The following is a 14,095-nucleotide window of genomic DNA, read 5'->3' on the forward strand; positions in this document are numbered from 1 at the left end:
GCATGCTTTGGAGGCTAATTGTTGAAATAGTAAATACTTTCTGCAATGATATGGATTATCGTTTGGATTTTTAATTGCTATAACATCAAATATCTTCCTGCAATTATTTGGATAATGTTTTGGAATGTAATTTACTAAATTATGATTTCTATATTGTAATTGGCATTGATATGGAGGATTATATGCACCGGTATGGGACGGTGACATACTAGGGATGGTTTAGCTTCAAAACGCTAAGACCTAACCTAATGGATTAATGGAATGGATTGAAAGATATCGAATCCTAATTGTGGCTAAGTCAGATCAACTGTAACCAAGTTGGATGACTTCCTGGATTAACGGATGGTAGTTACGTCATATCAACTGAATAAGTTGAGTGACCAACTCGTTGGTTTATTGTGGGTCAGTTTAATAAATAGTTGAACTGCTTACCCTGGATTTGGACGGATTATATATATATGTTTATGGTACCACGAGTTGAGCTTGAGTCTCAGACTTATTGGTTAGGATGCGTATATGCAGTGGATGCGTAGCTGGTTATAATAGGTTGAGGTGTACCCTGTTAGGTCTAGGTACTCATGCCCACCTTTGGGTGCGTATTCGCATGTTGCCTTCTATTCAGGTTGAGACCCCTATTATAGACTAGTGAATGTCCCTTAGTGTGGATATATTTATACGTATGGACTAGATAGATATTGTGAGGTGTCTACGGTGTATCTGCGTATCGGGTTACTGTATGGATTGCAGTTAGATTAGAACTTGCTCGTGGGACTGACCCACTCCTTTGTTATTCTTTTCAGGTACAGGACGGTTCCAGCCTTAGAGCTTGATCGTGCTTGTCGAGGACAGTCTCACTTTCATCTGATTACGTAGGACTTCTCTCGATGTTTCTAGTATTATCTATTTTCAGTTTCATTCTCAGTTAAACTTTTAGTTAGGGGTCCATCAGTGGATTCCCAAGTTGTAACTTTGAAGTTTTGGAGGATTGGAGTTTCAATTTTCAGTTATACATGGAGGATTTTATAATTAATGTTTCTTTCAGTTTTATTCTATCTTTATTGTTCTTTTTGTCATCTGTGTTCGTTTTAAAATACTTTAATTGTTTGATATTCCCTCGGGTTTGGGCCTGGGCCTGATCAACCCGTGTCTCGGATCCGAGGGGTATCACAGGTTAGGAGATTTTTAAATGCATACACTTATATTATCTTTTTTTATTTATTACTCTTTGATTCTTTGAAATGTTGACTAGGATAATAATGATGGAAAGGGTTTAAGAGGGAAAAAAATTGACTTGATTGATGAATTGATTGTAGTTTGTGGTACTGATCATGCAACTGGAGAATGGTCTAGTTCTACGAAGGATATAAATGTTAACATGTCAAAGCAAACGAATAATAGTGAAGAGGAATATACACCTTTAGCGGATCCTGGTGACAACATGATTGGGGATGACTTAGGTGACTATGAAAGTAATTGCTTTGCTAATCCATCAGGTAATATTGGCAGCCAAACAACTGGGGACAAGCGTAACCAAAGTTCTTCATGTCTATCTAAACGTCTTGCCAAGAAACCACGAACCTCAGAAAATGTTACTAAAACAATGACTACTATTACAAATATCATGGCAAGATTAGCTGATGCATATGAGAAAAGCAAGCCATGTATCACTTACTCGTAACTTAACAAAGCTGTGATGGATGTTGAAGAGTTTGATATCCCTAGCCGCATAAATGCATTTGAGTTCTTGAATGTTGATCTTATCAAAGCAAGAGCCTTTTTGATTTATCCTTCTGAGATGTGTTACTTGTTTTTGCACTCTCCCCAAGTAGTTCTGCTACTATTTAAATTTTGTTGGGAAAACTTTGTTACATGAATGTTTTATTGATATGCTATATTCAACTTTTGATTTGGTATATTAATGCAAGTGTCATTTTCGTATGGATATATATATATTTTTATATGGTGAAATATTAGATTTTTCTCCCAAACAATAGTATTGCCATCAATTTTTTCATCTATGATTTTTTATTTTTTTTAATTTATTTTATCTTAAACTAATAATTAGTTTTATCGAAGAAAATAATCTGATCTTTTCTTGATTCTTTCATTCTCTCCCCTCGCCTAACCCGCTTTTCCCTCTTGAGTAGCTTAGAAGTGACATAGAATGATCACTCCAATGTTACCACGGAATCTTTGATGGGAAGGCTGGTGAAAACTAACTTCTAAGTGAAAAGGAAGACCTCCTCTATAAATAATATAAATGAAAATAAACAATTATATATATGAATTTAATAATTCATCATTTTACTTCATAAGGGTAATTTTGGCATGTACAATCACTTTCTTTTCACTGTCCAAACTAACAAACTAATATTTTTTTATAATTTTCTTAAATAAATTTTCATACTAACCAAATGCATGCTAGAAAATTAGTTTTTTTTTCTTTCACTCACTTTTCTTTAATTTTTTATTTCTTTTCTTTTCTTACGTATTTCTTTTCTTTTCTTACTTATTTCTTTAATTTTTTTTATTTTTTTTCTTTTCTTACTTATTTCTATCTAACCAAACGGAGCCTTACAATTTCTCCACTAGCGACTCTTTTTTAATGACTTGCAAATCTCTCTCTAGTTCCTTCTTTATTGGAGCTGGTTGCTTAATTATAGGAACTCACATACTAATAATAGGAGAAAAATCCTCTCCAGTTATTGTTTAGTGATCATCTAACGGTGGTGATTAACGCCACATCCCCAATATATTTTTGTTATCGCCAAGTCAGCAAATGAGTAAATATATTTTTGTCATCACCAAGTCAGCAAATGAATAAAGAAATTTACTCAACTATACATACGAATACCATCTTATACGTTATACTTTATACAATATATTATACATGAAGTGAAAGTCCAATTCATTAAATAATAGATATGTTGTATATGAAAGTTGTATGTATATTGTCCTATTTAGAAGCTTGGTTTATATGAATTTAACTCAATAGCCAAGTCAGCTTTTTTAACTTGACCAATCTAATGAGAGACTAGAGAGTAATTGGAAAGGGCTTTTTTTTTTTTTTTTTTTTTTTTTTTTTTTTTTTTCTAATAATACAAGCATTTTCCCATCAAACGGTGACACGTCATCAATTCTCCATTGCCTTATTCAACAAGGTCATGTTTCCTAGTCCCATGCAGCTTTTTTTTTTTTTTTTTTTTGCCATGTGTCATCTTCTGATTAGCTCCATAACTTTCAGAATTTCTTTTCTTTATGGTCTTTGCTGTAGGTGATCAATCTCTCTCTTCATCGCCAGTGGGCCACACTTACATTTTCTGATTGGAAGGCAACATATGGAAATTAGGGTGTAAACAAAATTGTTATAAAGATAAATAAATAAATAAAACAAAAACAACAACTACTAGCGGACTTCTAAAATCATTGTTGTCCTGTTGCCCATTAGATACATGATTCCTAAAATGTTCATCGCACACATTTTTACAATTATATTTGAAGGTACCTCCACGTCCACTATATTGCTGCTTTTTAAAGAGGTTGCTTGCTACCAAGGCACATCATATCATATAGCATATTAAATTCCACATTTAAAAAGAACATTAGCACCCAAGAAGAAAAGAATAAGATTGTTATACTTTATAACTTCCAGCAAAAAGCATCACCAATCATCTTAACTTCCTTCAATCCAAATCTTCCACATTTTCCCATACATTCCAACTTCAACTCTCATTGCCTTTCGAAACCTTCTCTTCACCTATCCCCACAAAAACATGCCTGGTTCCACAAAATGTACCGCCTGTGTTCTCGTAATTGTGGTCGCCATTGTCATCCTTGTCGTCGTTCTATTGCTAGGTTTGAGTCCCAGTTCCCCAACCTACACCATTGTGGGATTCTCCATTCCGGTCTCAAGCAATGACCGGAATGCGACCTTCACATTCTTCCTTAATGTTAAAAATCGCAACAAATTCTCCAATGTCAACCACGATGAGATAAAGTTAGCATTTGATTACAATGAAGATATTTTGGCGAACATAACATTGCCTTCTTTCCGTGAGAAATTCAGTGGCACACATCATTTTGCAGAGGAAGTGGAGGCCAACGCAAGAGTATGGAAAGCACTTGTCAATGCAATCGCAACTAACAAAACTGCAGAAGTGAAGGTGGATTTAGTAACTCGTGGGTCTTGGGCTGTGCATCATGCTCATATGAGTAAGAGTTGGAAGCACTTGCAGGGTCGTGTGCCCATTGGATCAGATGGAAAGATTCCGAGGAAGAAGAAGATCAAGCTTAAACGTGTTCCTAAGAAACAGATCAGTTCGAAGAAATAGGTCAGTTTGAAGTGTTAAATATAAGAAAGAAAAATTGTATATTGTATTGATATGTGTAAGATATATAATAAATATGATATTGTATTAATGTATTACATAAAGATCTTATATATAGGAAAAGATTTGAGGTAGGTGAGTGATGAACATGACCTATATATTACTAATATGGTAGATATACTCGATCATACATGATAATTTGTAATATGCAAAAAAATCTATATTGTAGGTATATGGGTAAGTTTGTAATAACATGAAGGGCACTTGATTATTAGCAATAGATATAGTATTTATACGTAATTATTATTTTTCAATATTCAAATTCTTGTTTGAGGGCCTCAATTTGCAGGTTCTTTGATGGAATATTCAAATTCTTGTTTGTTTGAATGTAAAATATTTTTTTTGGAAAATATTTTTCTTTTTCATGTAAAATATTTTTTATTTTTATTTTGTCGGTGTTTGGCAAAGGTCTACATCGAGATTTAGGTCGAGTCTATCGGGTAGAGCATGTAAAATAACTTGTCGAAATTTATGAATAAATTATTTTTGTTAAATTTTAATATATATATTTTTTATTTGTAAATATTTTACGATAATCAAATATCAAAAAATAAAAAAATATATTTTTTTTGAAAAATATTTTACGTCCAAACAAACAGAGTCTAAATTGTAAATTTTCAATGGTAGTGAGACTAATTTATATCATGTTTGTACAGGATATGAGTATGAAAGGTTATTTCTGCAATTTCATGAAGTACACAATCCATGTCCAGGAAACAGAAATTGCCAATGTGCTTAATTGCTTATTGTCATAAGTTTTCTTAGCAACAGAAAATATGGAATGTAAATTTAATAAAGACTCCATTATTGATAATAAAGTTATAATACTTAAAACAGAAAGATTACTTAAATAATCACTTTGTAATTTAGGATTAATAATATAAAAGGATTGAGAGATTGATAGTGATATAAATTAAAGATAGGGACATACTAGTGGCATCTTATGTAATAAAAGATTAAGATACACTATTAGGCAAACTATATTTTATGGAGCGGAGTGTCGTACTTTAAAAAATAAACAAGAATGACATTTTATGTATTAGAAATGAATATGTTAAGATGGATGGTTTGAGTGACCGAATTAAAGAGATAGGATCATAACAGAAAGTGCAAGAGAAAAATTAGGTATGACACTAGTAAGAAAATAAGATATAGTAGACTTAGATGATTTGAGTACATACATGAGAGACCTACAAATGCACTGGTAAGAAAAAGAAGTTTAATTTTCAGAAAAGATTAGATATATATGGCCAAAACAACCTTGATGAAATTATTAGAAATAATTTTAAAAAGCAAAACATAATAGGTGATGTAGCAAGAAATACCTAGAAAAGAATGGAGACAGAGAATTTATGTAACCGACCCCATTCACGTGATAATAACACAAGAATGATGATGATGTCTTCTAGAAATGATCCCAAAATACAATCCTTCGTGACACTTTTGTATCCCATAACTGTTTTCTCGTTGCAGAACATTTTGTCCAGTTTAATTAATTCCGTATTCAAAATTCAAACAGGGTTTTAGATTTGCAATTTTAGCACTTAAAACTTTTCACTCTTACAATTTTTAATACTTATTAATTTTAATTTTATAAAATAGCGCCAAAGTCCCATGCTCATGGAAAGGTGAAAATGACATGAAGTAATTAAGGTGGCAGACTTATTAGATACCGGTGCCCCTCAATTTTTTTTAAAAAATATTGGACAATGCTTACCTACACACAAATCAATAAAAAGTTGTTGTTGACTTAACTGGGTAAGTGGCAAAATAGGATTATAATTACAAGTGTTTCACAATGTCATTTCCAGTGTTTTTTTTTTTTTGGCTAATGATATCGTGTTGTTAGGTACTGTTTTAAAAAAATTTAGCAATAAAATAAAAAAGTGGTAAAATATAGAATGTAAATTTAATAAAGGCTCGATTATTGATAATAAAATTATAATACTTGGAAACTGAAAGATTACTCAAATAACTACTTTCGTAATTTATGATCAATAATACAAAAGGATTGAGAGATTGATACTGATATTACTTAAAGAATTGGATCAGGATGGATAAAATGACAAAGTAGAGGCATCTAATGTGATACAAGATTAAGACAAATTATTAAGCCAACTATGTTTTATTAAGCGGAGTTGCGGAGTTCCATGTCCCGCTTTAAAAAAGAAGCATGAACAACTTAATGGATATGGTAAGATGGATGGTTTGAGTGACTAAAAATGTTAGGTAGGACACGCATTACAAGAAAATAAGAGGTAATGGATTTAGATCTCATTTTCACCTCTTTAAACCAAGATCAAATGTTATATTTTGGATCTAATTTTTCATTCACCCAAAAATAATTTGAAGCAAGTAAATATACCACGTTTATTTACTCTTAGAAAGGAACGCATTCTCACGAGGACGCATTCTCACGAGGACCCATTTCTAAAGCTTAGTGGGAAGCACTCCAATTTTTATTTTTTTATTTTTTTATCCTGAATGGTATGTTTTTGTTTTATATATAATGAAAAAGAAATACAATTACAAATAGGAGATCAAATCTCGCAGAAACAAAGTGAAGAAAGAAATGGAACTTAATCCAATTATATAGCATAGCAAAAAAAGCATAAACAGACTAAAAACTAATTTCAGCCCATTATGGAGACCTGGAGACCAATTTCGGCTCTAAAAACTTGACATAAATAAAGCTTGTGGCAAAACCTCTCAGTCCAGCTGAACTCAACCAATAACGCATCTAAATTTCCGTCAGCAACTTGAGTGCCACTCTGTTTCCAGAACAAACCAACAACTAGCAGTTACCCCATCAAATATAGCGAGCAAGCCCAAGAGAGAAGTTTAAAACTTCCCAAATAATATCCTTCGCAGCAGCAGCAACAGATGAAACCTTAGAACCACTATGTAAACCTGCATTCCTTTCCATCCAAATCTTCCAAACAAAAACAGCAAACAGCCCTTTTGAAATTTTATTTCTTATTGAATAGTTCAAAAAGTTATCAAGTTTTCAAAAATCACATTTTTAGTATATTTAGATGTACCTTGACTGTGATCTTGCTTTTCCCCAGAGATTGCTTACTCCGAAGGCTGTAAGGCACATCATATAGCATATTAGCACCCAATTAACAAGAAAAGCATAAGATTGTTATGCTTTGCAACTTCCAGCAAAAAGCATCACCTATCATGTTAGCTTCCTTCAATCCAAAACTTCCACTTTTTCTCATACATCCAAACTCGAACTCTGATTGCCTTATTTTACTTCAAAATGATCTATAGATCGATAAGAACAACATGAGTGGTCTCGTAATAAACCAGTTATTGCTGATACCTTCTTCTTTGCTCCTTCTTTTCTAACCTTGGTAGCAGGAAGAGATAAGAAGGTCATACAGAGAATGTAGTCAGGAATCTATAATAGAGTCCCACCACAATGACCAAATTGATTATCTTCATGCATAAGGATATACACCATAAAAGCATGTGTGAATCAAAAAAGTACACTCTATGCTTTCTGTCAGCTGTGATCACCATTGGCGTCCTCCTCCTCATCCTCGTTCTATGCCTAACCTTGATTTCCAGTCCCCCGACCTACACCATTGTGGGGTTCTCCGTTCCGGTCTCCTCCGGCAATGATAATCAGAATGGAACCTTCACATTCTACCTTGAGATTAAAAATCCCAACAAAGCCTTGAATGTCTACCATGATGACATATTGCTAACATTTTATTATGATCAATACATTTTGGGAGAGAAAACACTGCCTTCTTTTCGTCAGAAATCCGGCGGAACCTCTCGTTTTAGAGAAAAAGTGGATGCCAATGCAGGAACATGGATGGAACTTCTCAATTCAATAGCAATTAGTAATAAAACTGCGGAATTGAAGGTGAGTTTAGTAGGCGGAGCTCGGTATAAAATTCGGGGTCGTATGAGGAAGGGCCAACAGAACTTGCAGGGTCGTGTACCCATTGGATCAGATGGAAATATTTCTGGTGGGAAGAAGATTAAGCTAAAACGTGTATCCAAGAAACAAAGTTCGAAGGTTAGTTGAATATTATTAGGAATAGCTATAATATTAATTTCCCGCCAGTGTTTATATCTCTATACATGATTATCTCAAAATATTCAATTTCTTAAATATGTTGCTGAAAATATGATAAATTGTAAATCATCACCTACTGTGTGAAACATGCTGTTACAAGATTTAGGCCACTAGGTTAATGACATAAGCTACTTTTAGGGGTGGGTGTACAAAGAATCGGTGAAATTGAAGAACCGAATCGAACCGGTGCTTTGGTTCCTATTCCTCAACGGTTCCATTCTCCTTCCAAAATTGAGGAGCTATTGAATTTTGGTTAGGTTTCAGACTCTTTGACGCATAAATATATTCTGAGGTAGGTTAGTAATATTAAATTTTTTTTTGGGGGTTGGGCTAAAATTACTTGGAGGGCCTGCATCAGCCCTTGCTTTGATACCAAATTGGGCCAGACCGGACCGAATCAAACCAATTCCATTATATTACAATTTACAATTACAATTCCATTATATATATATATATATATTATTACATTTACAATTAGTGAGTATAAATATTATATTACAATTTACAATTACCATTCCATCATATATATATATATATATATATATATATATATATATATATAATTTACAAATACAATTAGTCTCTATATATTTTATATTAAAATTTATGATTGCAATTATATTATTTTTTTTTTTTATTTCTTGTTTGTTACTATAATGAATTTTTTTTTCTCCAGAGAAGTAAATAATTTTTTCTTTAATTTTATCTAAATAACACCGTGAACCGAGCCAGTATATCAAGGTTTGGTTTGCATATTTTATTTATGAGTATTATCTTGCTAAATAAATGTTTTTTTTCTTAAAAATATAGGTTCCATCGAAGAAAAAAAAGAAGGAAAAGAAACAAAATTAAAAGACAGCAATTTTATGGTCTTTCATCCTCAGGGTCTGGAGAAGAGGACGTGGAACCTGAGGATATGGGACCTAGTACATCTCTCAAGTCTCAATCCCTTGTTGAGATTAATGTCAATCAAGTATTTTATTTATTTTTTAGTTAAAAATGTCAATCAAGTTGAACTCCAACAAATGAGTGAAATATGGAATGACCAATGAAAATGGAGTTGCATATATGTATAACTTTGGTATATAGCTGTTGCACTCTGCTCTCTTTGCACGTGTTTTATGTATTTCTTTCTTATTTTTGTTCTATGTATTTTCTATCATGAACATGGTTGCTTTGGGTCTATGAATGAAACTATATGATATGGATGGTCAGATTCATGAGAGCAAGGTGATTTTGTTTTTTGTTTTTGATGTTATTTCATTAATTTTTCTTATACCACTTTTTAAAGGGAGGTCACTCAATGGAGTCATGCCGCATGTGTGTGTGTATCAATTAAGAGAAAAAAAGAAAAGAAATACTCTTCCTTGAGGCCTCGTTTAATTAGATTGAATCAGCAAGAAATGCGAAGTAGAAAAATTTTAAACTTTTTAGAATTTGGATAGAAGGAAAAAAGATACATTCTGAAATTTTTGATTTCCTGCACTTTACTATTTTTCTGCAAAATGTTTTCCGCACAAAATGCGCGGAAATAATAATTTTGTGAAAGCGTATCTTTATTTGACATTTTTTTTTACCTAAAAACTTAATTGTTAGTATCCATTTTTTTTATTATCCTTTTATTAAAAAAATATAATTCATTTAAAGTGGATAGACATAAAGAGTAACTAATGATTGGAAATATATATATATATTTGTGTATATCTTTTAGAGCTTTTTGTATAAAATTGTATTAAATATTTAAAAATTGTGATGTAAGCAACATATATATATATAATACACACAACAACGTGCAATGTACGTGATTAAAAATCTAAACAAAATTATCAAAATTTTACTTGATGAGTTTGGTGTGACAGTGATCTTAACAAGAATTATAAATTAAAATAAATTATTTTATAAATCAGTATTTTAAAATACATAAACTTGATATAGATATAGATCGATTTATTTTAAAATAAGTGAATGCAAGAATTTGGTCTCATATGGGGTATTTGTGGCGCTGAGTTCAACATGAGAAATTTTGAAAGCTATTTTGATGTTCGATGTTTTAGCAGGTGGATGATCTTCTATTGGGAATACTCACTTTGTAATAGTAGGAGCATGCTTGCAGAATGTTTGAAGAGATTGTACTCCCTATGTGAATCGGGGAGTTTTCTCAGTCTTCTTCATCTATGGTGCAACTTACATTTTGTTGTGCAATATTTTTAAGAAATTGTGCATCCTTTCAGCATATTTGTGCAACCTTCCATTATTGTTGTGCCATCCTGGGAGCAAGTTACTCCTTGCAACCTATACTTCATTTCAGAGTAGGACAAACCAGGACTTTTGCACGCCATATTTCTATTATAAAGATTTATGTAAATGCATGTCTTTACAATTTTTATTTATCCATTTACTTTAAGTTTATAATGTAAATAAGGAAGTACAGTTTGCTTATAACAATAGTTATTTGAAAACTATTGGTATGGCACGTTTTGATGCATTGTATGGCCAACCGTGTAGATTTCTTATTTGTTGGTTGGAGGTTGGTGAAAGCAGATTTTTGGGTCCTGAATTGATTAAGGATACCTCGAAAAAGATTGCTCTTATTCAGGATTTTGATATAGATATAGATTAATTTTAAAATAAGTGGATACAAGAATTTGGTCTCATATAGGGGAATTAAAATATTGTGCGTTAAGGAATACATAGACACTTGATTTTTATAGCATAAATTACGTGAATGTATATATTTGTAATGACCGGCTCTTTTCCCATTTCTTGGATTTTCTTTTTTCTTTTTCCGTTAAAGTTCCTTTTCTGAATTCGGGTTTTGTTCCATTGAGTCATTTTGAGTGCTCGGGAATAGTTCCCGAGACTTTCTCGTTTTGATTTTTGTGTCGTTAGGATGACTGTGTCATTTTAGTCTCTCTTTTAGCGTTTTCCTCTTTCTTTTATTTCTTCCTTTTCATTTATCATTGCATTTTTCATACCTTAGGGTTTTGAGACCCGAGGTGAGTTTTTGAGTTCAGTTTCTTGTTCGGATTTGACTTCCGACTTCACGTGCATCCATTATATTTGATTTCCATGAAACGCATAATCTTACTTTTGTAGAAAAGCATGCTACTTGTTTACTTTTCCCGTAGGGGTGTGGATGTATAGTTTCTTCAGAAACATTTTCGTTTTATGTGGTATTTTTTGTAATTAAATTATTTTTAGATATTTATCTTTGAGATAATTTTATAATTTATTTTGTGAGATATTTAGAGGAGGGATCTTTTTGCAATTTCGAAAAAGTGTGACAAGTGTCACACTCTCATTGGTCCACTTGTTGGCTTGTGAGTGGTGACACTTGGAAGCCTTGGATGATGACATGTGGAGGGTGGAGATTCACCCACTTGGTGGCCTAGGATTGGTCCACTTGTTGGCTTTGGATGTGAGTGTAGGGCTTAGATTAAGCCTTGTGAGGAGGTTTAAGATGGTGACAAGTGTAGGCTTTAGATGTGATCTTGTGAGGAGGCTTAGTTAGTTGACAAGTGGAGGGGTGAGATGAGTTGTGTATGTGTGAGAGATAGTGCTAGCACACATAGTGTCAATGTGAGTGGAGGAATACACATTCCTCCACTATCTCTTCATCTTCCTTACCTTTTTCTTCTCCTTGCCTCCATTGAAACCCTTAAAACCCTAGACTTATAAGCTCACATACAAGCCTTGTCCACCCACCTTTTGACTTAGAGCTTGGAAGACAAAAGCTTCCCCTCATCCTCCTCTACAATACCCTTGTCCGATTTTACCATTTGCTTTTGCTTTCTTTGGATTCTAGAGAATCTATTCTCTAGTAAGGTAGGGGGTGTTTTCATGTTTATAAGCTTAGTGTTTTATGTGTATTTTAAGTTTATTTGAATTGTACACATGTTTCCTTTACAACTTTAAGCTTGTATATAGTTGTAACTTACATGAAATTAGTTTAGGACTTGATATTGTGTAAGGCCTAGACTTGATCTTTAACATAGATTAAGCTTACTTCATTTGGATATGTTTTAAAATCTAGATATTTTATTCATGAGACTTTATTAAATTCTATGTAATTGTTTCCATTGATTTAAGTTTGTATTAGATGTCGCTTTGATGTTTAAATCATGGAATTAAAACTTGTTGTATACTTACATAATTGTATTTAATGTATTGATGTTATAGTTGTAACTTATATTGAATTCACATTGTGAACTTGACATATTACATGCCATTCGAGCTTGAGGACTTAGGGCATATATTGTGTGTTTGCAATAAACTTGATTGTGCACATGATAAGTGGCTAAGTATGTTATGTATAGGTGTATATATATACGTTGTTGTACAATATGTTGATTTTGAAAACTTGGGATGTCGTTGTCTTGACTATGGTTAGAGTACGACTCTAATATCGGAGAAAAGAGTTCTCCCCACACGTGCGCAATAAGGTAATTCCAGGCGGGCTAGTAACCCAAAATAACTACTATTTTCCGATTTGATCTGGCGTGATGTCCAAGTATATCCGCTTTGTTTGATTTCTCAATTTCGTTTCAAGTTGATAACACTATATTGTTGTAACTTGTAGTTTCATTTATTGATTTCGTATTTTAAATTCAAGTTGATGACATTATGAAGTTGTAACTTGTTGTTGTAGATCGGCTTCTCCAATGTTGCTTAATTATATTATTTTTGTGGTTTATGTTGAAAATGTTCTAGAGTAGCTTAGGATGATCCCATAGCTCCATTTGAACATAGACGTTAGGCAGCATGAACTACATGAATATATTTATATTAACTTGCAAAACCATTAAAACTTTAGGTTATACGCATGTTCATTTCCGATGAGTAACTTGTTTACTCACCTTAGTTGTTTGGGACTTTTTCAGGTAAAGAGACTATATTTTGGGATGCACAACATCCCTAGTTGGTTTATGCACTTTTGGAAACCCTTTTGTGTAATTTCACATGCATGTAAGTGTTAGCATGTTGGTTTAGTTTGAAATTGTAATGTATAACTTAAGTTTGACATGTCAATTTCATATTTGGATATATAATGTGTACCTAAGTACACTCTTCAAGACTCATTTTATATGTATGACTTGTGGCCAAGGGCCAAACCTCATAATAATATGCAATGGATGTTTTTAGTTTCATGCGTTTTCATTTTTTTTTTTTTGCAAAGTATGCGCATAAGGGCATTTTGGGTATTTCACTTGAAAAATAAAGATTTCTTTCGACATTGTCGTTTAGAAAATCACATTTTAAGGGGGGTTTCTTCACAACTTTTTTCAAAAAAAAATTTGTTTAGGCATCGAAAATCGGTCGTAGTTACAAAAAATCTGGTGCAGCGCATCAGCTTCTGCAGGCGGCGATCGATCGCCCAATTGTGGCGATTGATCGCCGTTTTCCCTGGGCACTTTAAAAATTTGTTTTTATTTAAAATTTTGAGGTTCCATATCTCCTTCATCCGGATTCCAAATCAGGCGATTCTTGAGTCTAACTTTATTAATTTTTCGTTATTTTTCAATGGTGTGCGCCGCAACACCCATTTGTGTGTAAAAAAGACCATTTACCCCTAGGGTTGTATTTAACCGTTTTCAAAACTTCGTTTATGTTT

The 14,095-nt window shown here is 32.8% G+C and overlaps 2 protein-coding genes across 2 annotated transcripts; both read left to right on the forward strand.

Annotated features, from left to right (window-relative positions):
• The first annotated feature begins 3,773 nt into the window (after window positions 1-3,773).
• LOC132281005 (uncharacterized) lies at window positions 3,774-4,331 on the forward strand. The gene has a single exon (XM_059782747.1). It carries the CDS (start codon window positions 3,774-3,776, stop codon window positions 4,329-4,331), a length of 558 nt encoding a protein of 185 aa, XP_059638730.1.
• Window positions 4,332-7,667: 3,336 nt separating this feature from the next.
• Window positions 7,668-9,908, forward strand: LOC132285065 (protein NDR1-like). Its single transcript, XM_059787232.1, has 2 exons — window positions 7,668-8,424; window positions 9,295-9,908. The coding sequence occupies exons 1-2, from the start codon at window positions 7,816-7,818 to the stop codon at window positions 9,334-9,336; spliced, it is 651 nt and encodes a 216-aa protein (XP_059643215.1). The 5' UTR covers window positions 7,668-7,815; the 3' UTR covers window positions 9,337-9,908.
• The last annotated feature ends 4,187 nt before the right edge of the window (window positions 9,909-14,095 follow it).

The sequence above is a fragment of the Cornus florida genome, unplaced genomic scaffold (assembly GCF_030987335.1).
Source record: "Cornus florida cultivar Cherokee Brave unplaced genomic scaffold, ASM3098733v1 CherokeeBrave_3.0.0_Hap2_Chr11, whole genome shotgun sequence".
In the NCBI taxonomy this organism is placed as follows: Eukaryota; Viridiplantae; Streptophyta; class Magnoliopsida; order Cornales; family Cornaceae; genus Cornus; species Cornus florida.